This window comes from Pleurodeles waltl, chromosome 6 (genome assembly GCF_031143425.1).
Source record: "Pleurodeles waltl isolate 20211129_DDA chromosome 6, aPleWal1.hap1.20221129, whole genome shotgun sequence".
In the NCBI taxonomy this organism is placed as follows: Eukaryota; Metazoa; Chordata; class Amphibia; order Caudata; family Salamandridae; genus Pleurodeles; species Pleurodeles waltl.
This window is the reverse complement of record NC_090445.1, coordinates 233844166-233871534: the sequence shown is the minus strand read 5'-3', so window position 1 is coordinate 233871534 and position 27369 is coordinate 233844166. Positions and strand designations below refer to the sequence as shown.

The following is a 27369-nucleotide window of genomic DNA, read 5'->3' as shown; positions in this document are numbered from 1 at the left end:
AGCAGCTGAAGTCCATTAGGAGTGATTTCTGATTGTTTGAAAGACTGCATATGGGACTCAAAACTTTTGTCGTGGAGAGTCAGGGGTGTTGGTGCTCTCCTTCTGTCTTTCAGATGTAAAGGGATTGTGGACTGGAGTGGTCACCAGTGCATTTGTATAAAAACAATAACAATTCTCTTAGTTGTTTTGCTACATTGATGAATATATTATTAGTGAATATACAAAAAATCTTAATTTTTCCAGAAACTAATTACACGCAGTTTGAAGATTTATTTATTTATGGAATCTGATTTATGGTTAATTACAACTTAATAGTATTTAATATCGCTGAAATATTTGTATGCAAATGATTTTGTGTGCTTTACCACCACTTCAGAAGTCACCAGTGGCCACTGAGCATCCACCTAGCCATTAACTTGAGCACTAATCCATCTAAGTGTTCAACTATTTGATCATCAACCTGTTTACATAACCAGGTTTTGGTATCCAGTTGGTTAATTATCCCAAATAAGCCCTCTTCTCTCCTTCATCTGCTCATTCATATATCAAAAAGTTCAATATTTTCTCCTACCAAGTCACCATTACAGGACATTTCAATGACCCAGCAAAGATCGCCCAAGTGAAAAAGTAAAAAGCCAGTCCAAATGGTGGTGAGGCCCAGTGATAAATTGCTGAGAACCAAATGTAATACAGATGCAATGAAACAAGATCAAATATTTAAAATATTTTTTATTTAGAAGAAGCACAAAGCAGATTGGCAGATGCGCAAAGCAACGAATATATGACTGCCGCCAACACAATATAAATATCAAACAGTATACAGAGTGAAGGTTACCTTATGTACAACTCAGTGACATGTACAACCAGAAACTGTAAAAAATTAATTATTTTATTTTTTTGGCATATAAAAGCTATAAATAACATAAATATATACTTTTTATCCTAAAAGCTGTACATCTGAGGTAGAAAAATATTATTTCTGTATCCAGTAAAGCATAAAAAAGATATACAAAAGCACAATACATGGAAAATATATAAAAGAAAATTGTCAGTTAACAACTCCTTTCACTGCAGAGCATTTAGTAGATACCTCATGGCATAAAGCCTGCTCTTTCTCCAGAGAAAATATGTAGGACTGGAGATAATAATGCTCATGATTTACTGTCCTATTAACAGATACTCTCCTACCTACCCTTGACAATTATCTTTAGTCATTCGCTGATTGCTAATCTGAAGAATGAACTAAGTTTGAGAAATGAGTTAAGTGATGATAGATACTAAATTATTTTATCCACTAATCAAGAAGATTCTTGAAACCAGTGGTTACTTTGCACAATTGGTTGCCACTGAAGAGCACCAGTACTCATTTTTGGGGACAAAAAAGAGAAGGACAGAAAAGAGACAAAGAAGAAGGAAGAAAAATATAGGAAAACTGTGATGAACGTAGAAAGGAGATGTGAAGAAGATGCAAGACTGTGGTTAGAGACTGGAAGTGTAGGATGATGGAACAGTGCAGCATACTTTGGAATAAAGACTTAGCAGCCTTGGTATTTGGCAACCCCAGCATTTAGCAGCACACATGGCGGCCTTACATTGAGACACTTTGGGCCTGTGCACTTTTTTTTTTGTTTTTTTGTAACAAAAAAATAATTTACAAGGGTTTCTCGATGACTGTTGCTCAACTTTTCTACCTTGTATTGTTCATTGTTGTATTTCCTTTAGAACTGGTTAGATGTAGGAAATGGAGACTAACAATATATATTGTGTTGATTGCCGGTGCAAAGTCCCTGCCATGGGAAATAAGGTATACCAAGCATACACAAAGAACACAGGAAGTACTGTTCACAGGACTGAGATAGGGAAAACAACATTTGCAAAAAAAATCAACATAGAATGTCAGCATAGAAATCTACACTGGTAGATTCTTGTCACCAAATAATCATCCAAACTGTGAATTCAGACAACAAACATTTTTAACATAAATTGTGTATTGTGGTGATTTACTATGGCTATCTGCGAAAGAGGTTTTTAAGGTGGTGCAGGATTGGGTACGACCCAGGGCACGCAAGGTGAAGATAGTTGTAAGATTACCTGGAAAGCAGTTATCAAAAGGAACGATAAAGAAAATAAAACGTTAATTTAAGTCAGTTTTTTAAGGACTTACTAGCAACAGAAAAGATTTTGTGACTGGATTTGATGGATCCAGTTCTATGCACGTTCCAATGTGGCTTTTCTGTTGAGACTGCTAAAGGCCTAAATATGTTTTCAACAGTTATGATGGTTCTACTAATGTGGAAAGTAACCAAATAAAATGTCCACAGATGTCTCTAACATACTTACTACTTTCTGTCCTCTTCATAACCAAGGGCCTGAAGATAGGTATTTTTTATGTGTGGAGACCTTGCACTCGTAAAGATCCTACTCGTAAATCCCTTTGTGAATAGCAAACAATCATAAACTTACATGAATGTCCGTTAAGTCTGTGCCACATACTTTGGTGCCAGTGGTCAAACAATCATGTGTCCTTTTTGGCATGCAACAGCCTATGATATGTTCTGGTTACCAGTCTTGTATACGCTTTTGCAAACAGTCAATTCAGAACCTCATCATTTCCAGAATTTTGCAAAGGCAGACAAACGGCGAGGAGCATCTTTTGCCCTAGGTCTAGCATCAGCTGTCACTCTGCTCGGGGTTGAGGACCAGATATCACCACCTACCCCTTTTCATAGGTTTCAAAATTGTTCCCTTCAAGAATGTCTGTACTTCACTTGCACTCTGCAGCCCAGCACCGCATCTGCGATGTCTTGTTTTTCATCTCTTGTTAACGATTGGTCAGCAGCCTGAAGTAACATATGAGGACATGGGGAGTAAGAAAGTAACTGTACTCATGCATCAATTCAACAATTAAACCCAACCTCTGTGTCTCTATCAGGGCAATAGTTGTCTTATCTCTTTTTAGATTGCTCCCTTGTGAAACACTTTGCCTGGTATTATCAGGGCATCAACAAGTCCTCCTAGGTGTTAACAAACTGATGTGCTAATGTCATAGGCAGGAAACTCCATTCCCACGCACACAAATGGGGCTCTGGCAGTCCATTTGTATCTGATATCTGAAAATCGTATTTTTTTTAATCCCACAAAAGCTTAGCCCCTCTCCTGATCCCTTGTTACAATTTTTGAAGCTGCCAACATATGTTTACATTACTGGCCCATATAATACCTACTGTCAAACAAGTGGAAAGGTTTAGCGAAGGGCATTTGTGAATGCTGACTTTTATCTCCACAGGACAATATGTTCCCAGTTGGGAAAAAGCTTTCCCTACACACCTATGGCAGATTGTGAGTGCGCTCTCTCTTTCCACTCCTTGGATATTAATGTATATCTAATGTTGGCAGTAGTAAATCTCAGATCGCATTCAGGGTGGAAAGGTGCATTGAAAAAAAGTTGTGTGTACCCACAAAGTCACAAGGTTGTGAGTGTTCACCTTTTCGGCAGGAGGTTCCTGCTTTGGGGTAATCTCATATAGGAAGTTAACTGATTTACAAGTCAATCCAAATTTAGTGAATGGGAAATGTGAATTTGCATTCTTAAAATCATGCCATTTCCGCTCATCAGGTGGACGTAGGTATGAATGGCATTGTGAATCTGGGCCAATTTGTTTCACCTAACTTACCTTTATGTAAGAAGTGGAAGCATTTTGTCTTTGGAGAGCCGTCAAGAGATTAATCTCAACGTAGTAGAGTGCCTGTGTGTCAAAGTCTACACAAAAGAATGAGCAATCAAAGACAATTTAAAAAAATGACTTGTTTAGCAAAATAAGGGGGTGATTCTGACCGCGGCGGACGGCGGTCGCCGCCCGCCAAGCGGTTCCCGCCGAAAGACCGCTCCGCGGTCAAAAGACCGCGGCGGTCATTCTGGCTTTCCCACTGGGCTGGCGGGCGACCGCCGAAAGTCCGCCCGCCAGCCCAGCGGGAAACACCCTTCCCACGAGGACGCCGGCTCAGAATGGAGCCGGCGGAGTGGGAAGGTGCGACGGGTGCAGTTGCACCCGTCGCGAATTTCACTGTCTGCAAAGCAGACACTGAAATTCTTTGTGGGGCCCTCTTACGGGGGCCCCTGCAGTGCCCATGCCATTGGCATGGGCACTGCAGGGGCCCCCAGGGGCCCCGCGGCACCCCCTACTGCCATCCTGTTCCTGGCGGGAGACCCACCAGGAACAGGATGGCGGTAGGGGGTGTCAGAATCCCCATGGCGGCGGAGCGCGCTCCGCCGCCATGGAGGATTCTCAAGGGCAGCGGGAAGTCGGCGGTACACTGCCGACTTTCCGTTTCTGGCCGCGGCGGAACCGCCGCGGTCAGAATGCCCAGCGGTGCACCGCCAGCCTATTGGCGGTGCTACCGCCGACCTCCGCCATGGCGGTAATTACCGCCAGGGTCAGAATGACCCCCTAAGTCCCTTCTCACTCAAATTCTAAGCGGAACCCTAATGGAGACAAACAACTCTTCTTATAAATGCTTGAGGTTCATTCTCCATAAACACAACATTGGATTTGTAGCCACAGTTCAGGACACAATGGTACCTTTGAAACCAAAATGTAGTTTTAGTAGAAAGGTAAAATTTGCATAACTGATTAAAAACAGTAAATCAAGCAAAACCTAAAAAAATCTCCATTGACTTCAATGCACCATAGCAGGATTGCATATATATTGCAAAGGCTGTTGTACCTCTTAAGAGTAGGCCATCCCTAGGAAGCAAAAAAGCTCTATGAATTGGGGCAACAAAATAAAATATCTAGGTTCTGCATATCACACTGGAGAAAGGAAGAACAAATCCAACTTCTGGGAACTCCAAAAAGAGTGTAAGAACTTAAACCAAGAATGTTGATAGAGCCCTAGAAGGCTACGCAGCTGTCACACAAGCCACAGCTCCAAGTTCAATTTGTTCTTTTGTTCTTTTGTTAAATCTAAAATTATAGTTCAGGTTTGAAGGCTGTGAGTTGCATGCCTCAGTGGCCCACTAAGAGGGCCTGATTGTTGTTACTCGGTGTAAGTGGAAAGCGATTGTGCCATGTTGGCTGCAGTAGCCTCATGTATGGCAGCGCTATAGACCACCACAAAGCCTGTGTGTGCAATAAGTGCTTAGAGAGACACTAGAACAATAAAATGAGGTCCTTCATCAGAGAGACAGTCAGCGCTTCATTTGTAAAAAAAGAAAAAAGTAAGTGCACTTGCCTATAGTTTTTCTTACGAACCGGCAACCGGCAACCTGTGCTGCAGAATGTGGAGGTTGCGTACCAAACTTGTCTAGCTTGGATTGCAGCTCATGTCTCTTTCTACCACCACTGTAAACTTACTGTATCTTTATATCACTCTTGCCGGTTCTTTTTCACCCCTTCATTCTCTCCTCGTCACTGTTTTACTATGTTTCTCTTCCTCCATCTTTCACCCATTTCTGACTTAATTTACTTCCTCTGAGGTAAAATCTGATGAGGCAAAATCCTGGTCTCCAAAATTGAGTGCTAGGGCCCTCCAGCACTGACAGGAATTAAGGGCTGGGCTCACTGAAAATGAATGTCAGGCAGAGCCACGTGGGGGCTTGGAAATGCAGGGCTCGCTGTGAGGAGACAACAGATAAGAGCCACCTGGCAGGTCAAGCTTCTGGAAATCACGCCCACTCTCAGGGTTTTTGACGTCACCATATGCTTTCCTGCACTGTTTACAAGCACAAAGGGCTCACCGAATGGAGATTGTGCTTGTCACTCACCAGAGTACTTCAAAGGCGACATCATTTTGCCTCAGTGGCATTCCTTTACTCAAGATTGTAGATTCTGAATCAAAGACACATGACATAGGCAACGCCCAATGATAAGCGCACCATGTGCTATTGTGCCGTGTGCACAACAATTCTGCATGTGTGATACCAGTTGCGGGGCCTTGTTAGGTGCATGGTGGTGGGAACAGAGGCCTGCACTGTGGGAGCACTGCAAAATACATGTCGCCAACCTGTCCCCAGCCCAGTGGGTTATCTGCTCTCCCAGACCTGCATGTTTAATGGTAGTGTTTGCCCACATGATAAGGAGCTTCCAAGAAGGATACAATCCCAGACCCACATCCTCGTGGTGCGAGACTTATGGCTCCGCCGTGCGACTGCGATCTAGAGGCCTCTGTTTACGCATCTTTGAACACACTGCAGAGTGAATGAATTGCTTACTAAGGTGATATGGAACAGGCCTCCCCGGCCACCCCCTCAACTGGTCCTGTAGGACTAAGAAAAAGCAGCAGACAGCCCATCTAGTGCCTGAAAGGCAAGTGGAAGCTGTCACTGGATTTTGGGGGGACATAGATCCTTGTGGTAATGTCAATCCAGAAGTAAAAGATCACATCTGCAAACTCATGTACCCACGCACTGCTGTGCCATGATTACATATGTTGTCAGTGAGAGAAATACGTCTTGAATGGCAGTAAATGCTATATATGTTTTAACTACTATACAAACTCTTTGTTGGTGCATCACACTTGCGCAAATCTCTGTAAGGGACCTAGCCATAGACTGTCATTACTTATGTAACTATGATTCTGTACTCTACTTCTTCCATTTCTTGTCATTGTCCGTCTGCTCAAAACACCTCAACCAACCAAGATTCACCTAAGTTCGACTTACCCATGCATTCCAAAGCAAACTTAACCCAAGACCAATGGGAATGCACTCGCGCTCCATTTGTTTTTATACATGAATTGACAGCTCCAGCAGGTCCATCGAGTGCAATTCACACCAACACTTCACATGCAAGACTCAGTATCTGTCCCTAAACAGTGCATTGTGATAGACTGGACAGAAGGGCATCCATTACTATCACAGTGTAGGGGGAGTGGAGTACATTATGATTTGTGGGTCCAGTTCTCATGTAGTGCTTTATACTGGGCTTTAACCTATTTCTAAGCGCTTGCAAATTTCTAGATCTTTTGTAGGCAGATAAAGCCAGAGTCGCATAATTTTTTAAAGTGGTAAACCAGAGATTGCGATTCCGGTCTCTACCTTTCCACAACTATTCGTTTAAGCACCAAACCAAATCATGCCCAACGCAAGTCAGACACTGCACAAGTGTGGTTTCTACCTCTTTTCCACCTGACCTGAATCCCAGGCAGTGTGTGGCTAGTGTCAGTCGGTTCAGCATCTGGGGGCAGCCTGGCATCAAGTCACACCCCATTCAGTACATGACAGGCGTTCCCGCTCTTCCTGGAGAGACAGCAAAAACATCCCTCGCCCTTCTCATCAGGATGCACGTGTTCGTATACCGTGTGTAGGGCAAATATTCGCACCGCTTCCTGCTCTGACCTCAGCGTCCAACATTCTGTTTGATCTCCCACGTGACAGCCTCGTGGCGAGGCCGCTTTCTGCAGCTCTGGTCACTTCTTCCTGGGGAGGGCAAAGGGCGCTGGTCCAAAACATCCACTCGCCCTATGACAAGTGCACGCTAGTCTGCAGAGGTGGCAGGAGCCTTGGACTCTGTGCATGTGCTGTTAATAAGCTACAGAAAAAGGAGTGCTTAAAATGTATTATATAAATGTATTTTCATGATGTCCTTTTCAAACACTTTTCCTTACACCCTCCACGGTGGTCAAACTTTCTAGTGGTGGAAGTTGTTGAAGGAAACTCCTTTATTCCAGGACACTGTCCAGCAGCGGGCGACTCTTGCAGGTTCCTTTAGCGTCTATTGCCATCCAATATACAATGAATACGCTAACTGGGTAGGAAGAGGCATTAGTACGTGCTGAGTAGGATTTTTTCTTATTCTCTTTCTCATGCATGTTTCCTCACCTCCATTACAGAATTGTCAACTTGAGCGTGGCTTATGTTCTTGAAGGGAACTCTTGATTCCGGGAATTCATGAACACTTTTCCCAGAGGGGCTGGCCCATCCCTAACTTTCAAATACACCTTAATTTGGGAGTAGGAGTCCTGCATTAATCTTCTCTGTGATTCCACTCTTGTCTTCTTGGAATTGCTCATGGCTTGCATGTGTACACCTCCTCCAACTGCATACAATTCTGGCACTCCACGTGGCAGCACCATTGGACCTGGCAGTGGCAAGAGAAAGTCACCATTTGGCTCTGTGTGTTGTAACCCCGCCCACAGCACATGCTCTCGCAATTGGTCTCCTTGGAGCACGACCGTCCAGCGGTGCCCAGCGAGTATTTACTGGGCCGGCAGAAGCTTGGGGAGTCCTCAATGGACACAAGGTCAGTGTTCCGAGGGCCTCGGCCAGAAAGTGAGTGTCCAGACTTTGGGGACACCATGAGTTCTGAGTGCCCCATGGCCTCATTGGTGGCACTGAAAATCTTCACAACGTTGTCATACTTAATCTTCAGCAGCTTGCCTGTCTCTTGGAAGGGAGAAAGCTGCTTCCAGCAGGTCCTCACGGCACAGGAACCAGACACCCCGTGACATTTGCATGTGGTCTTTAAGCCACTTGTCACCGCCTGAGGAAGAAAATGACAAAAAATGATAGTCAGTTTTAAGATTGCCAGACAGAAAATGGACAATTGACAGAAATTTGAAAATGTCAGTACCTTGTTGTTGGACAAATATGTACAAGTATGCATGTTGGATGTTTATTGAGAATGTATACATATTATAACCTATATGGCAGATAGACCCTGTATGGTCTTAATAAAGTACTGTACTTGGGAATTCTATATGAACAAGTTTCCAAAGTGTGAAATGTTCTAGAACTAGCATCAACAAAGATCAATTGGATATAGTTGGGTTTAGCAGTGGTCCAATGTCTCTAACAAAATTATCAAAACTTTGTACATGTTATACATCAAGAATCTTTCTCCGTCTCTTGAAATGTGCATTCTATTGTACATAAAAACGTTCTAATGCGAAAAGAGATCACCTGTGCTGCTAGATAATATTTTGCCCCGCACTGAGGAAAAAATGTTCGTTTTTTTGTATAATTAATAGACTAGGCATGCATATGTGTCGAATTGGCTTCTTGAAGTTAATTGAACTGGGGTCCGACAAGGATGATAGGCTGGTAGGTCATCTTCACTGAAGGAGATTAGCTGTTTGGGAACGCGTCCCCAGGGTAGGTCTCCAGGAGGGGGATTGTCTTCAAACAAATACTACGACAGTCCTATGGTACGCTTGTTCCTATGGAGCCTTGCCTAATTGAGGATGGTCTCCTTCTAGATTTGACTATCTGACGTTTAGATTTTTTGAGTAAGTGACTCGAATTTCTGTGTATACATTTTTAGACACATTGTGATCTTCGACTGTAGTTTAGGAGAAGTGTTTTTTGTTTTTTGTGTTCAGTCCTGATGAAGCGCCATTTGATCTGTATGGACCTTCTAGGCGCAAAACATGTTGACCTGTTATAAGTGGTAGAAGGTAGTCCCTTCATCCATTTCTTTGCTTCCTGGTAGAGTGGATGAGCATTATCTCTTTTCCACTCCCAAGTATTTTTTAAGTTCGACCAAGACCCTTCCTTGATCAATAAAGTGTAGGTTCTTCATAGGGTTATGAGCCAATTTTACCCTTTTTTCTCTCCTGCTCTCACTTTGCCTGTAGGTTAAAATTTACCCCTACACACTTTAAACCATGGCACGGATTACCTGTGAAGATCTCTTGCAAAGAGCCCCCCTTTTTGGGGGGACCAGTCAGACATTGCAGGGCCAATCTGACAAGGAGCAAGCCCTATGATGAAGCATGGCATCCAATGGATGTGTGAGGGCGTTTCCTTCTAGATATAGAAGTGCCTAGTGGCTTTCTGGCGCTTTCTGGAACAGTGTGTTCTTGTGTGTATGGAGATTAGCTCCTCCCAGTCATCTAAACAACTTCAAGTAGGGATTAATCCACACATGAGACAAGAGGCACATCCTTATCTAGAATCTATACTGAAAAGAAAGATTTGCAAAATTATCACCAACCTTAAATTCTGCCTTTGGTGCTGAGTATACTATTTGGATCCAATAACAAATGACCTCATATATTTTCCACAATAAGGGCAAAGAAGTAACTTCAGAGCAACTGAAGATTATTTTCTGCACCAAAAATTGTTCTCCTACGCCATTGTTCTACATACGGCTGCCACATCCTCTTGGCATAAAGTCACACTGATCATGGGGTACAGTTAGAATGAGTTCCTAGATTGGTTTTTCTCTAGAATGGGACTGAAATTGGATTTCTAACGATATGTTACCTCATATTAGTTGGGTTAACCTTTCAAATGGAAGTTTGGGACAAATTATCATTCAGTTTGTTATATCTTGCCGTACCATTGTTGTTTCTAATTTTGTTCCCTGTTTTATGTTTTTCCCTCCTATTTTTGTGTTTATTTTATTGGGGAACTGGTAAGAAAAGCTACTTTTGAATTTTATCTTTGGGAACGTTTTTCGAACTTTTTTGCATGATAACTTTTTGGCGATTTTATTGAGAAGAAATAAAAGTCTGAATTAAATTTTCATCCCTAGCAAAAAAATGTGTTTTTCTGTGTTGAACAACTGAGAATTAATTTAGTAAAAATGAGACAGACAGTCCTGTTTGTGTCACCAGACACTCTTCCGTGCAACACCACTCAGCACTTCTCCTGATAAGAAGGAAAAAGAAGGTGAAAAAAGGCCTCAGCACATGTTCTTTGCATTTTACTGCTCATCGAGCCCTCCCCACTGTCCTGCTGATTTAAAGGACAGAGAGTGGGCATCACTGTAGCTTCATTATAGAGCTGGACCGAAGTGCAGCGATGCCAATCCCCTGCTCTGCATCCAGGGAGGAATCAAAGATGAGCCATGCACATGCCCTCTTCTAGACCTCAGTGCCTATCACTCCTATGTGGCATCTGAAGAGCAGGTTGGAGGTGTGAGAAAGCACATTCCTAGCATGAAGGGGGTTTGGTTGTGTGATATGGGCACTCCTGCCTGGTGTGAAGCATTTATAATCTGATGTGGTATCCAGGATCTGATGGTGAAGTGGAGATCTTCACCACTGTGTGTTTACCAACGAACCCCACTATTGAAATGCCTAGGAACAATACAAGCTAGACAACATACGAGAGATATCGAAATGTTCTCTCTTTGTCCTAATGAGCCTGCTGAAAAGTGGTATTAAGCAAGCACTGTATGGCAAATCAGTTTAGTCAGAGTGTGATGTCCAGCCCAAGGCTGCTGTTCAGACTGAGAAACCTGTTCTTTTCTCCAGTGCTGGGAGTTTCCTCAATCTGTGTGGGTTGGATGGGAGTTGAGTTTACTCTTTTGAGAATATAGCTACCATATAAGATAAGTTACAATGCTACCAATAAATGACTATAATATCTTAGCCTAATCTTGTATTTGTTAGACAGCTTGTTCGCTGCCAAGGTGGATTACTGGCGCTGATAACAACTGTTTACTCAATAGTGATTGTTCATTGATTGATTTTCCTTATATTCTCAAACATGGCCTTCAAGCCAAAAATTCTGTAGCCAAAACTTCTGTAGCTTGGTGATATTTAAGCGCTCTCGACTCGGGAGAGGGGTATTTACAGGAATTAAGGCTTCTTAAAAGGAGGGCTGAACAAGCATTAGCAGAACCGGTAGATCTCACAGTCAAAACGAGACTGTTTTTATTTTCATAGTAAAAAAAAAAATGGCCATCGGTGTATCACGATGCCTGTGCAGCCATCTAAAAATGTTTTTTCTTTATGACAAAAATCATTGCAAGACTGCTGTCGAAACATATGCAAGTGTGCGCTGCTTTGTGACACTCAAGTGTTGATTTTGGCTCTTTTATGTCCAAGATGTCTGACAGCCATCTTAGAAAAATTAATTTAAAAAAAAAGTATGTGTGTGAGCACATAATGAAAGAAGCCCTAGCCTGGTAGTAGTCTGCATTTAGGTACCGGGCCTTCGCAAAAGAAATTGTAAGAACAAAAAATACTAAATTATATGGTAAAGCAGTCTACAAGCGAGACCTAAAAAGTTTTTTGTTTTTTTTAGTTAAATGAGGATGACTACTGACAATATTGAGATTTTCCTGTGTACCACAGTTGAAAGAGACATTGGGAATTTCTGTCATTTCCTAATGCGAGCTTCTGCCATTGCCCAACCCCTTTCTCTTTTCCTATCTATCTCACTAAATTACCCAGCCATATGCAAATCAGCCCAGACCCTGTCGAAGGTGACATGGAACCAAAGGACTGGGATGCGCCCTTGAGTAAATACTAGTACCTGAGTAAATCCTAGTAGCTTAGATTAATTCAAGGATCCCACCCATCACTTTTATGTTTTCTTCATTGCAACACCTTATTTGCAAAAGGTATGTCCAGATGTGGGTGCTGTGCAGACTGTCATAAGACTCAAGCTGCACCCTACTGATAGGGCCCAAATAGTCTAAAATTGGTTTGGAGTGGCCTTTTTTCACAGTCAACGGGGAACTGGTATGTCACTTCGGGCTGAATTGTTCCTATCAGACCAGGGCCAAGGCTGATTTGTTTATGGTTGGTTCCTGTATGAGGGGGCATGGTAGGCAGGTCAAAGATGCACAGGAATGCAACTTTGAGTAACTACCAGTGGCAAGCGTTCCAACCAACATCAAATAAGCGCATCAGTCAGAGTCTGCAGCTCTGTGTCAATCACAGCAATAAACTGTTGTAGTGATTCCCCCATTCCTTGACTGTAGCGCTGTTTACTGATAAAATTGGTTAAAATCCATGTAATGTGCTGTCAATGTTATTTAGAAGTACAATATAAAAAAATTACTGTGTCCGTAAAATGTTTCCAAAATATGCCTTAGTGACTGGAATATGAATCCTTCAGCCTAACTGTACCTGTTCTGAGGTCAGTCACATCATTTCAGTACATCAGTACTTAAATCTACCTTTTTTTAAACGGAAGATGCTGTTTGTTACCTTTGAATATGCTCTGTGCTCCATTTTTTCCTACTGGCTTTTTTGCATGGGGCATACAGTAAGCTCTTTAATGCATTACCAGACAACATTTTTCAGAGAGTTTAAGGGTTTTGTGGTCCCACAGATATCAGAAAAGATGCTCAGCGAGCTGGCTGATGACGTCTGATGGGATCTGCAGATCACAAGTTCAAATCCTAGAAAGGCCAGGTGAGCCTTGAATCATTCCATGGTTAGTCAAGTGAGGGGGTTAAACTAGACAACATTAAAACCTGTTAATTACAGCAATTAGAAATGACAGCAGTGTGGCACACAGCAGTATATAAGACAAGTTCTAATTCTTATCATATAACTCTGCACAGAGTACTCAACAACATGTCACTGACAACTAAACCATTTCCTTGACAACCAGAAGAACATGCCCACAAAAATCTGGACACTAATAGCTTTGCCTCTACATAAAAAGTATTGAAGTAACAGACCCCCCAGGTGCCATGTCTAGCCTGTGCTCTGCTTACCTTGATGCCCACAAGCGTGTTATGGATGTCCACTTTTGCACGCAGGTCTTTGTTGGTCTTCTTCTGCCCCAGAAAGTTTTTTAGGAAGCGGGCACTGTACTTGAGGTTGTCACCACACACACCCCACTGCCAGGCCTTCTGGTACTCCAGATCTGGAGAGTCGTCACACGTGCACCTCTCCATGCGCCCGCTGCTGCACGCCTTTGCCAAGGAGTGGCTGAGGGCTGCCGCTGAGACTGCATAGAGAAAGGCAGTCTCTTTAAAGCCTACAAAAAAAACAGAGGAGACTTGGGAAATACTTTTATGTGAATATGGCCAAGGGCACCACCTCATCAGAGGTGAAGGAAAATAGAAGACAGACTACTGTGATGCTGTGATGAGCAGTGAATCACCACTGGGAAACTTAATTGGAACAATTTATTGCGGAGCTTTTCACTTCTGAATATCCTTGGGAATTTGCAGATTTTCAACATGAAGGAGTACAGCTGTATTGGCGGACTGATCACTAGAGAAGAATGAACATGTGTGGGGCATTAATGTAACAGCCTGCCACACCCGGGAAACATAAAGAAGAGCACAGAGCACTGTGGTAAGCAAGAGAACACTTCTAGGAAACCAATACACACAGATTGTTGAGAGGATACACTCAAAAAGGTGATCCTTTGTGAGTGAGTACTGGTGGGCAGTCTTAAGAGGCTGAAGTGAGTATGATAGTGGAAAAGGTGATTATTAGTCCGAGATGGACGAGTAAAAGTGTAAGCAGAATTATAGAATTAATTAGGAGTTGGTCATTTTTTTGCAGCTTTTGATAAAGGGACAGGTTTTGTTCCAGGCAGTGGCTGATCAGCAAGCTTGTACCTATGGGACTGAGCATGGGAGACTGGTCTCTAGACAGTCAGTATAAATGTCTGCACTTACCTCGCTTCAAGAGGCTGACCCGCCCCTCCAAGCTGCAGTTCCAACGTTCGTTGCGGAACTGGTACTGACACTCCAGAAGGCCCAGGCGGATGGCATCGCGCAAGGTGGTGGCCAGTCCAGGCTCCTTGCGACAGAGCCGCCTCTGCTTCCGGGTGAGTTTCAGAAGATCACACTGCTTCAGGTGCTCCCGCCGAGGGGGGGGATTGGTAGATGACCCCAATAATGGGAAGTGTGTCAGAGTTTCTTTACTCGTCAGTCTAAAGGCAAAAAACATAGTAGGAACAGTTAAAATCTTAGCGGTCTTAGTATAAGTGCTTCAAAGGAAAATGCAGCATTGGATATCACTGTGATCATCATGTTCAGTTTTTATGACTGAGTCGAGGTAGGTGGCTCATCAGTTTCCCGCAAGGTTAGTGGGATTTCAGTTCTAGCCTCTGATTTAGGAATGCTTAGGTAGAAATTATCAAGAAGATGGGAAATACAAATAAAAACGAACTTTACTTAAGTTTGTGCCCTCACTTGAAAACAGAGTAGGTTGGTCTGCCTACTGTCTTAATTACCAGCTGAGTGGCTTGTATAGTTTCCTCGTGTGAAGGGCACAGCCCTCCAGAACTGTGATGGTCACAACCCCCCAGCACTAATTGAATGTCCAGATCAATTACAAGCCCATGTCTAGTGCCACAACCTGAACTCACTCAAAGCTTTCGATGCAGTGTCAGCCTTGAGGGTAAGTAGTAAATCACTTTTAAGATGCGTTTCACATCAACAGTGGTGCCCATGAAGTATAGCTCAGTCTTTTCCGTGGCTTTATTTAATCATAATACTGAAGTCTACTACTTTGGCACTAGTGGCAGTGTGCTCCCTTCCCCTTCTACTCGGACAGCACAGCCAGACAGCCACGTGAACCTTCGATCACCAGTAAAAAATGCAGCTATCATTCATGATCTCATTATCAATAATAATTTCAGACAACAGTGATGGAGACCTGTTTATTTATTGATCCTATAACTTTTGTGAATCAACCTAGTTGTCTAATGATCTAAGCACTCTCCTAGACAAACCTGGTTGTCCAGTGGTCTTGTTGCTATACTTGACAAACCTGGTTGTCCAATGGTCTTGTTGCTATCCTTGAGACTTATCAAAAAAAGAGAGGGACTGGGAGAATTGTGGTCCAGTGTACGGTCTCCCAAAACCAGAACCTATAGAAAAAATAGTACACTGTTCCAAGACAGAAGGCATGTGAGATAGAGGCGTACCAGTATTTTCAGGAGAGCCCTCAAGCATCTACTAGGATGCTGAGTATCATCATTGGGCAATCTCCTCGTCAGACCGGCACTGCAATGTCTGGCGGACCACCCCAATCAAGGTGGTGGTACTCAACCGAAGATCCTCCAGCAGGTGTAAATTAGTCTGCGGAAAATACTGACAAAAAGACACAAGTGTAGGAGAGACGAGTGATTAATTATTTGGTTTGAGACTGACATGTGCCTATGATGCCTTTTCTCTACCATGGGAGGGGCGACCATTCGACCAATTGATGGTGACGAGTAGTCCTCGGTCAGTAAGTGACTTTTAGCACTTATTTTTCTTTTTATTAGGAGAAGTAGCTGTCTAGGTCCTGATGAAGCGCCAAGGGATCAATTTTTTGACCATAGAGGCGCAAAACATGTTGACCACTTTTTGTTAGGATTGGGTACTCTACCTTATCTCCTCTCAAGGAGTATAATGGGACATTGTTCCCTGTGTCTACTCCTCTAGTTCTGTTTTAATCTTGGCCTGTTCCTTCTCTTCTGAGTTATTAAAATATGATGTCTAAGGCTCAGAGACCATTTTAATCACTCGTCTCTCCTACACTTGTGTCTTTTTGTCAGTATTTTCCGCAGACTAATTTACACCTGCTGGAGGATCTTCGGTTGAGTACCACCACCTTGATTGGGGTGGTCCGCCAGACATTGCAGTGCCGGTCTGACGAGGAGATTGCCCAATGATGATACTCAGCATCCTAGTAGATGCTTGAGGGCTCTCCTGAAAATACTGGTACGCCTCTATCTCACATGCCTTCTGTCTTGGAACGGTGTACTATTTTTTCTTTAGTTATCCTTGAGACACCTGGTTGTCTAATGATTTTGCTATACTGGATAAACCTGGTTGTCTAATGACCTTATTTCAATCCTAGACAGATCTGGTTGTGAAATCATCTTATCGCTATTATAGATAAACTCCTAATCGATGCTTAAGAAAAAGGACACAGCTAGATGATAAACTGAGATGGAGAAGCACTGTTTCACAATCTCACATTAACATCATCTGAAATCACTGTGACGATCCATCCACCATCAAACATCAAACCCAATTAAACATAATATTATTGGAGAACTCATACGCATATTGAAACATTTAGAATAGACTGACGGGTAAGATACATGCAGGAATTTTCATGCCCATATGGCACATACGGGACATAAGAAGGTTCAAGGAACAGGCAGGACTTAATAATGTCCAAGGCCAAGTATATGGACACACAACAGGTGATAGGCTCCAGGAATTGGAGAGTGGTTTCAATGCAATTAAGCATTGACTATTGAAGAGGAAACATTATAATTTGAAGCTCTTTACAATAACAACAGGTTACTGACTACGTTCGATTTGCAAATAACCTGGGTCTGCCGTTTGAATGGGACATGGTCATGTCGTATTCCTCGTCCTCACTGCTGTCCTAAATTTCTCAATTAGCCTTGAGAAAGTCCACTGTTGGACAAAACATGTCGGCTGAATCATCCGTATGCAATATGACAGCGTGAAAACAATAAAAGACACTACATTCACCACTTCTTTGGTGTTCTGAATTATTTGTTTGAGGAGGAGAAAATAAGGACTATAGCATTTGACTGCTGGCGTAAATATTATACTGGCCATAATACTACATGTTTCAATATATCTGTATGAGTGCTCCAATATTATTATGTTTAATTCGGTATAGGAGGGTATGCCATGGATGTATGATACCCTGTTTATTGACATTGTGGCAACGGACATCTAATATTGTATGAGCACCAACAGTTGATCAGAGGACTGTACCTTACATGTTGGGATCTGCAACAATAGTACCATAGTTGCCTAGCTTTTTGTATATCAAACGCACAATAGTGAAAAACAGCTAATTTACCACTGGAATTAAAACCAGATGCTCTAATTTGGACTCTGAATTCCTACATAAATTCCTCATTATGATCCTGATTCACCATGCAATGCCAAGTTACCTGCAGTCAGACAAAATTATAAACAAGCGAGCAGTGGCTATAATCTCCAGCATGCACAGTGTGACGCTCTCAAAACAAGTCAATGAATACATCCATGTTGTAAAACACTCCTTCTGGGTCGACTACTTAGGTGGTGGGAAATGGAGGTGACACCACCAATTCTGGATAAACTGTTCCACATCAACCTGTTAACTTTCCATACTAGGAAAAAAACCTTTTAACAACTTTTTTGTAAGCATCATCTGTGTCCTTTTGACAAATGCTGAGAGCTTTTAGGTTGCAGACAGCGCCAGGGCTCGGAGTGGTTTTGTAAAATGTAACACTGCATTAATGCTGATGTGAATGTGATTTTTTTAAAATACAGGGAATCTTAGCTACTAATCTGTAAATTCAGTTAGTGTATAAAGCTATCAACAGATTGTTCGACATAGATGTTGGCCAACTAAAAAACGGATCAGAGCCTCGAAAAAAGGCAGCAAAAGTCCCCATCTTCTCTCCACCAAGCCACCGTGCCCAACCAATGCAAACAGCTGCTTAACACACATACTAAATGACTTTGAGCCAGCAGTGGCTGTCCAAAAGTAAAACCTCTTCAACATCCAAATGTGAGAAAATCCAAGAGTCAGCGATAAGTATTTATTGCATAAAAAGTCACCTTAAACAATGCAATTGAATAATAAATATAGTTACATTTGTTAAATAGCTTGCTTGAGGGCAGTGAAGCTAAGGCTACATGAATAAAACCACTATTTACAGAGATGTCTGGAGCAGCAAAGATGGAAAGGAAATGGTTTACGTCAGAACTTAAATACCTCGTGGGCCTTTCATGCAGAGAAGTGATGCTAAAATGACAAGCTCTGTAGCTCCCTTTTGAACACTTCAAAGCTCAACGATGACATGATGGATGGCAAAATGAGTTCCCCACACAGGGTACTCTCCCCAAATAATTACTTAAAAGCTTTAGCCTTTTTAAAAGCTGAATTTCAAGCACAGGTGTGTCAGAGTTATGAAGCTGCCATTGGCTGCCTGAGATGACCACTTTCTTGGAGAGATAGTTGGGGATCTCTGAGTGTATTTCCTAGTGAGTTAGGTATGCTATTTTTTTTGTAAAGGCTCCTTGCCTCTGTGGGATGACAATTCAGTGGGGTGAAGATGGGTGTGGTGTGATGAAATATCTCAAAACGCTACCCAACCTGGCAGCTGCATGCAGTGTTGCTTTGTGAGGGGACAGATACAGTATAGCAATACCTACAAGCAGTTACCAGAGTCCACGCTCAGTAGCATGAGGGATTGGATCACTTGTTTGAAATCAGGTACAACAGGTGTAATTTCTTGAATGTCTTTGATTTCACATTGTTCCCCTTTGGATACTACGTTTATGTCAACTTCTAGGTTGCGGTTCTTACTTAAGATGACGTCAAGATATTCTGCACACTCCACAACAAATAGTCTGCAATTCAGAACAGATAGTGTGTTGACCCAAGATTGGAGCAGGTGGGATTAGCTGGGGAGAGATCAAAAGGAACTCTATTTTCAGTGGAGTTAGTTTTAATCTGATGGTGTACTGTCCACGTTTAAATGCCCTCCAAGATTTGGGCTATGAGGTGTACATCTTTCAGCAGGACTTTTTCTTGATTATCATCAGCACGTAGACATTGTACAAAATGTTAGGATGTTTGAGAGTGCATACAAGGTGTACTATGTGGGTGAGAGGGAAGGAGTCTTGATAAACCCGTTGGTGTAGAATTTCTGGGTTACAGGTGGAGTCAGCTGTTTTTTTGCATTGATGCCAGTTATCCAGATATGCTGTGAACCAATTAAGGTTTGCAACGTTCAGCCTTTTCTCTCCTTAAGAATCTGCATGAGAATTATGCGGCTCGGGGTATTAAATGCCGCTGATAGGTTGAGAAGGAGGGGCAAGCAGGAGCCACCTTTGTCCAGATGGTATGAGCTTTGTCAACTAGAGTTGTGTTCGCTGTACTGCATCGTGACTTGGATCCTGACTGGAGCTTGTCATGGAGGTTGTTTGCATGTACGGAGCATTTTTGGGTCTCCACACAGCTCTCAGAGACTTTTGCTAAGAAAGGTTGGTTTCAGACCAGGCTGAAATTATCCAAGTCCTCTCAGTACACCATATTCATTTTAGCAATGGGGAGACATAGCCAATTTTAAGCAATCTGGTACTGAATATGTCTTAATCAGTTTACCCAGCAGGGTGTGGCACAGATTATCACTTTGAGCAGCCATGTGAGGATGGGTTCTGAGAAGTGGGAGGAATAGTTGGCCTTGATCATAACATGGAGCAATACCTTATGGTGACTTCCCGGAAGTAAACACAGGGGCTTTAGATTTCTGGATCATGGCAACATTGTCCAGGTCTCCCAAAAGTACAACGGGGAAGGGCTCTTTTTTTCACATCCACTGCTCATGAGGTGGAGAGCTCCTCACATGGAGACCCCATACAGTACATCCTTCCAAGGTAAGTCATCCTTCTGGATAACCTCTAAGTACATTAAGTCACAGTCTTCTTGAGTGAGCCATCACTACAGAGAATTGGTGGTGAACAAATATGTTTATTTCATCTATTTAAAAGCATACAAGTCAAGTTTTACCCCAATCTGCGAGATTCTTCATTCCCAGTATATCCAGCAGAGGAGGACGGTTTAGTTATTGTCCACACAAAAGTAGACTTCAAAACCACTGTTCCGCTGAGATATGCAGTGGGTGACTTGTGGGTAATACAAACGTGGACTAGGTGAGCTCTGTGAGACTCCACAGTGACCTCCCTTACACCAGATTCATAGGGAGGGATTTCTACTGAATGCGGTCTTTGATCTGGTCACAGTGGACGCCCCAAAGGACCTCACCTCTGACTCCCCCCTTGTAAAGTCTGTCCTTCAGGGTTGGTAAGTGGCCTCAGAATAGTCCCCATATTTCTCTTTCTACCTCTCCTCGATATTGGACCTGGTAATAAAACTGGAATGTCAGTCCTGGCCTCCAGCTCCCTGTCCCCTTCATCTTCCACAATTCCACACGCTGTCACTCATGTATCGTCCCAGCTTCTTCAAATCGCTTTCTCGCATGCCCAGTCCAAACCCCTCAGTGCACCCACCACTCTGAAAGAATGAATACCAAAACACCCATCCTCCCATATTCTTAGCAGCCCCAGCACCTTTCTGGCTGTAACCCTCTTCTCTTTTTCGGGAACGTATGATGTTCCTGTCTTTACTTTGCTGCCCACGACATTCTAGTCTGTCTTAGATTTCTTTACTCAGATCCACATCTCATCCATCATCAACCACATATTCTCCAGCTGTAGCTCTTCGTACACTTTTGCCCCCAACACTCTGATATATGAATGCTACAAAACACAACCCACAACTTTCCCATTGCTCTGGACCTGCTTTCACGTTTCCTTCTAGCCATCTCCACCTCACATTGGCTTAGCTCATATTCCCAGTACCATTTCCACCACAGTGCTATACCTGCCAACTTAACTGCTATTGTTACTGGCCCAGCACTTTTTTTCTTTGTCTTATCAAAAACTTCTCTTTGTCTCCTTTGCTGCTCTCCATCCCGCTCTCACACCTACCCCTCCTGTGTGTGCCGCAATATTTGACAGTGCCTCTTCATCACTGATGTAGCTCAGGATTTCTAAGCCCTCACTATCAGACACTCCACATTTCAATGGTACTGCCACGTCTGTCAAGTCCACTTCTAGTGCAAAACCACACAGCATCAGCCATGTGAGCAATATAGCACATCACCCACCTCATTGTAAAGTCCTGGGATGTGCTGTGCATGAACCCTTATGTTTCAGATCAAGCAGGGCAATGCCTGCTGCCTCAGCAAACTCACCACATTCTAGTAACTCGTAGACAACCTACATCACTTGCTTATTGTCCACCATGAACATCATCCTCCTCTTCTGGTGCTTTCTGCCCTGCAGCCTCACCTCACTGCCAGTTTCACCAGAAAGAATGAATGAATGAAATACTACTTCAGTGTAAACAACTGTTTCCATGAAGCATCCTGGAAAGGCGATACTGTGTGGCCTCTTCCATTCCTCTGGCCACCTTTCTGCAGATCACAGTCCCTTACAGCACAGCCCCCCCTCCCCTCAACACATCAGAAAAAAAATCTATTATCTAGGTCACTGGATTTTCTTGCAGTCATATAGTCACACCATTGTGCTGTTCAAGAAATCTCATCCACTCTTGCAAGTCCCTCCTCACTCTACCTGAAATCCTGATTATGTGGTGGGGTTCTGACACCACTCTCATTGTAAAAGACATTCCCATATGTGTAAAACGTCAGGGATTGCTGCATGACAGGAGCTTTTTTTAAAAAAGAAAAGCTATGACGGGGTTAGCAATGGTCGCTTTACAGCAAGTGGGCAAGCAACAACACAGATGGTGAGAGAGGGCAAGCAACAACACAGTAAACAGAAGGGTGGAGGGGCAAGCAAAAATACAGAGGACGGGAGGGTAGCAAGCAACACAGAGAGTGGGAGGTGGCAAGCAACAACACAGAGGAAGGAGGGCAGCAGAGGGCAAGCAATAACGTGGACAGCAGGAGGAGGCAGTCAACAACAAAGACAACCAGATAGAACAAACAAGAACACAGATAGCAGGATGACGGCATGAGGGGCAAGCAACAACATGGTCGCTGGGAAGAGGCAAGCAACAACACAGACAGCGGAAGGGGACAAGCAACAGCAGGACGAGGGCAGGAGAGGACAAGCAACCACATAGTATGTTATTGTCATTTGTAGAGCACACTATCACCTGCACGGGAATCCTGGCACTCTGCAGGCATAGGAGTCTGGCCCCATGAGTAGGAGATGGGAGCTAGTTAAAGAGCCAGGTTTTCAGTCTCTCATGGAATTCAAGAAGCAAGGAGGAGGCTCTGGTGTGAAGCTGGAGGTTGTTCATGCTTTGGGAGTGATGTATGAGAAGGTTCACCCTCTGGTTCTGTTTCTGTATATGCTTGGGAGCTGTGCAAGAAGGTGTCCAGCTGAGTGGAGATGCCTGGACAGGTAGTGTAAGGAGATGCAGTTGTTCAGCTAGACCGGGCTGTGTCGAGGAATGGTTTGAAAGTGTGCGTGAGGAGCTTTAACTGTGAACATTTGTGGATCGGGAGCCAGTGGAGGTTCCTCAGGTGTAGTGTGATGTGAGGAGAATCCTGCATGAGAGGTCTGAGCAGGAGCCTGGCTGCTTCGTTCTGGATGGTTTGTAGTCTATTGGTGAGATGTTTGGTGATCCCAGGGTAGCGAGAGTTACCATAGTCCAGTTTGCTTGTGATGGGGGCGTGGGTAACAGTTCTTCTGGAATTGCCAGGAGACCTTTGAACATCTTTCTTGGCATCTTCAGGGTGAGTAAACAAAATGCGGTGATGGTGTTGACTTGAGTGGACATGTCCATCTTGTCAATGACACCCCTGAGGTTTCTGGCTTGTGAGCTAGGAGTGGGATTCGGTGTGAAGTTAGCTGGCCACCAGGTGGAGTCCCATGGGGAGGTGTTTTTTCTGACGCTCACATCTGTTTTTAGACTTGTTAAGTTTAAGACAGTTGGACTTCATCCCGGTGGCAACCTAAGATATACAAGCAGCAAGCTTGTTCTTCGTGTTGGGGATTTGTCAGAGAGAGACAGTATGTTGCATGTCACCTGTGCAGGAGAGGGTCTTGATGTCATGGGTGCGGATGGCACTGACATCTTTCATGCCTAAACAGCTATAGACGAGCCAGCACATTATAGGGGTGCAAACAAGAACACAGATCGTGGGCATGGAAAACAACAACACATACAGTGAGTGGGAACAAATAACAACAGACAGCAGGAGGAGGGCAAGAAACAACACTTAGAGCCGGAGGAGGCAAGCAACAACATGGGCAGTGGGACAAAGGCAGGAGGGACATGTAACAAAAGACAGTGGGAGTGTACGAGCAAAAACACAGATGTGGGAGGTTCAAGCAACACCACACAGTGGGTGGGGGAAATGTGTGATTGAGAGGGACAGGAGAATATAGGCACACGTGGTAAAGAAACTTGCAAACACATGCACTCTCATGGAGAGCTTCAACAAAAAGTAGAAAGGAGCTCCCAAAACGTCAACAGGGGAACCACACAAGTACTTGGGCCATGCTTCAGATGAGTGCCAAATAGAAGAAGACTGTAGCCCACTAGTATTCATAAATCAGAAGCGACCAAATAAGAGTGACAATGAAGCCAACCAATGGTAAGCTAGCGACTTCATATCAGTTCGAAATAAAGCTCCAAGCACCATTCTCGACTTATGTTCATCAATCACTTGTTTCATTCCAGCTAGGAACAGACCTAGCCCCCTCCTCCTTCCCCTTCCAAACACCATCTACTCTCTTCATGGAAAGGAGGGAAAAAATAAAAGCCTCCTGCCTGAAAGCCTTTACCTCTAACAAGAACCTAAAGAACAACCAGAACCAGAATCGGCACAAAACCCCTTTAGGCGGAGGAAACGGAGCACAACTTAGAGTGAGCCGCGGTTGCAGTGTTGATTCAAGTTAACACGTAAGTACACAGCTCTCCGGTCAGGAAGGTGTGGAAATGTGGGTTTTACATGCTGTATTATACAAGGCACAAACAGGCTTGTTCAAACACCACATCTGAAGAAGTGATTAGGGCGCTGCCTTTGAAAGCAAACAGTTCAACTCGCCGCTCAGCCACAAAATGCTCAGTGTGCTCTTGGGCACATTACCTTCGCATCACACTTCCTAGTCTTAGACATCCCTCGGTCTCACAGGCAGGCACTGGTAAACAAATATATATGTATTCATACGAAATCCACACAAAGATATACATACAAAATTCACACTCGAAATCAGGAGGCTCCGGCACTCGAAGATGTTTCATTTAGGCTTTATTTCGGCAAACAGAGACACAGGACGCGTTTCGGATGCAGACTAGCCTGGGTCACACTGCGTGAAGCCATTTTTGATAAGTGTTTAAATACCTAAACAGCAATGAACATAAACAAAATACTCTCGCCTATCACAGATTTCGAACTTGCCTTCTATGCACTATAGCGCCTAGAAATGAACATTTATAGTTCTATTACTGGTTAACTGTCAACATCCAACATTGATTTGAAATATAAAATATAGCACTGTAAGTATTAAAAGCCGCATCACCACACATTATATAAAGTGCGTCACTGATATTACAAATAACTTAACTCATTAGTACTGTTCGTTCATCTTATATGAGCTTCTCTACCATTGTGAACCATAATTATACGACATAATGATTATTTTAATGGCCTGTCACAGAAATCAAGCCTAAGTACGAATTTACTTCAGAATGTGCCTATTAGGGCCATTTTTTACACACAGCACTTATAAACGTTAAAGATAATGTATTTTATTTTCAGTTCATTTTCTTTCCAACATTGTGCGTAAAACGTAATTAAGAAGTATTCAATTGTAGAGAAGCTAATAAGGCACGAAGGGCAGTTCAGTGCAGTTTTTACACACAGTAGTATCTGTACTAACTAAATTCCTTTCTGCTAGGCCCTGTTGCTAATTAATTCTTTACTGGAACACAGGATAACTTACCACTATGTGTTCAATCAACTCTCGCTAAAAACTGGGACATGGGCTAAATTTTGTGAATTTGGTCAGCACATGTTGTGAAGAAACCGGGACTGTCTCAGCATATCCGGGACGGGATGGGGATGATGATGATGGTGATACCACCACCACCTTTAGTGGTGGCAAGCAGTTAGGATTTACCTTCCCAGAACTGAATCATTCCCAGTTTGGACCCATTCGTATGCTAATCAGTCTTGACATCATCTTTTTGCATTTGTCAACCTAATTCGGAAGGGTATGCCCAGACGTGGGTCCCGTGCTCACTGCGCCACTGGATTCAAGCTAGCCTGGCTGATGAAGGGTGATACCCTGAAACTGGTCCTAGGCTGCTTGTTTCCGGTCCAGGGAGGACCTGGCTTGGCAGTTCAGGCTGGACTGTCCCCATGGGAAACAGGGTAAAGACTGATTTACATATGGCTGGGTCCAAACTGGGGTGGTGTGGGGAGCAAAAAAACGATGGATTAAACACAGATCTTTGTGACTTGGGGGGGGGGGGGGGGGTGAATGTTTGCATTGTTTAGCATTCCGTCCATCATCTATTCTTTTTGCATAGTGAAAAAACAGAGCACAGGATACATGCACATAGCTGTGTCCTGGGCCAATGTTGTGAGTTTTACTTCCAGCTAGCAACAGCACTGTGTAGACTGGTTCTTGCAGTTTCACACTCATTGTAATTATGGGAAAGAAAGTCTCTGCATACTTAGGAGCATATTTATAAACCCTTTGCGCCACATTAGCATCATTTTTTTTACACAAATGTGGCCCAATGAGGCCAAAATCATAGCTCCTTATTTACAAAGTGCAGCAATGCATGCATTGCACCACTTTGTAACCCTCTGCGCTACATTATGCCTGCACCAGGCATAGTGTATGCAAAGGGGGCGTATCCCCGTTGGGGGGGGTGAAAAAATGGAGCAAGGAAATCTAAGGGATTTCCTTGCATCATTTTGTACGGCACTTTTGCAGGCGTTAAAATGGGGCTTGCATTATTTATAATGGGCCCCTATGTACTCTGCAGGAGTAGCACCAATGTGCTGGCGCTACTCCTGCAGAGTACATATATAGTGTCATGAAAATTATGCTTTTGCCCCTTACCCTGCGCCATGGTGCGCCATATTTTAAATACAGTGCACACATGGTGGCGGTAGGGGGGCGCTAAGGGGCACAGGGAAAGTGATGCTGCACTCAGTGCAGTGCCACTTTCCATAAATCTGCCCCTTAGTGCTGTTGGATGAAGAACTGGAACTTGCTGAAAGTCTCCCTCCTAACATGGAGCCAGTTGACAGCCATGCTGGTGCGGCAGTTAAAGCATGTTTCAGTACGTGGGCCATTATTGCTGAGTGTACAGGAAAATGGCGGGAGCATGGTGCCCCTCAGAGCCAACGTCACACCTTTTACGGCAGGGTCTCACCAAAAATCAGGGTTCATGGTGGCCACCTATTCGCCCAATTCTTGTGGCCCTGATAAGGAGGAACCAAAGGCTAATGAGGATTCCTGTATGAAACCCAAACACTACTTCTGCGACTTCCTGGCCCCTCGTGGTATTCATCAAATTAGGGTTTGCTAAGGGATCTCAAGTTGTCCTTGGTCATGTATGAGTAGCTGATCCAGTGATGTTTTTAACGTTGACACTTGTGGTCCTGTGGTATTACCAGGAATAGCAGAACACAAATACAAATGTCGACAGCACTTTCAGTCAGACTGTGATGGCACCTGTTAGCGGACAAGAAGTACTTTAGTCAAAAAGTGCAAGCGTATATGTCTAGTATAGTATGTTTGACTCAGGTTATGAACTTCTCAAGGACTGGGGGCAGTGAAGATAATGGGATGGATCGCTTCTAATGTGGCAATTCAGGCACTTTTCTGTTTGGACCGGTTACATTGAGACATAAAGTACCTGCACTTTTTTAGGTTTGGTGGTAGGGACAGCTTTGCTGTTGAACCTCATGTTATCAATTCTTCAAAATGGTATAATAAGAGGTACCACGATGGAAAATGCTTTAGGTAAGCCCCTGTCAGTCATTACCCTTTGTGCTTTTTTGATTTGGCATTGCTTGGATCGGCTGTGGATGAAGACCACTATGTTTCTAAGGTGGTTACCCTGTGTCAATAGGTTTTGGTAAAAAGTATCAAGTATTCCTTTTGTTAGACTGTTAGGTGTACCTTG

General features: G+C 43.5%; 1 protein-coding gene across 1 annotated transcript in view; it reads right to left on the bottom strand.

Annotated features, from left to right (window-relative positions):
* Positions 1–711: 711 nt before the first annotated feature.
* The window catches only part of WNT9B (Wnt family member 9B), a 44515-nt gene continuing 17857 nt past the window's right edge, over positions 712–27369 (bottom strand). The window contains exons 2-4 of the mRNA XM_069237978.1: positions 14319–14575; positions 13401–13666; positions 712–8480 (exon numbers count right to left, since the gene is read on the bottom strand). Coding sequence (XP_069094079.1) covers positions 8007–8480; positions 13401–13666; positions 14319–14575 — 997 coding nt within the window. The 3' untranslated portion in view covers positions 712–8006. The remainder of the gene's footprint in view (positions 8481–13400; positions 13667–14318; positions 14576–27369) is intronic.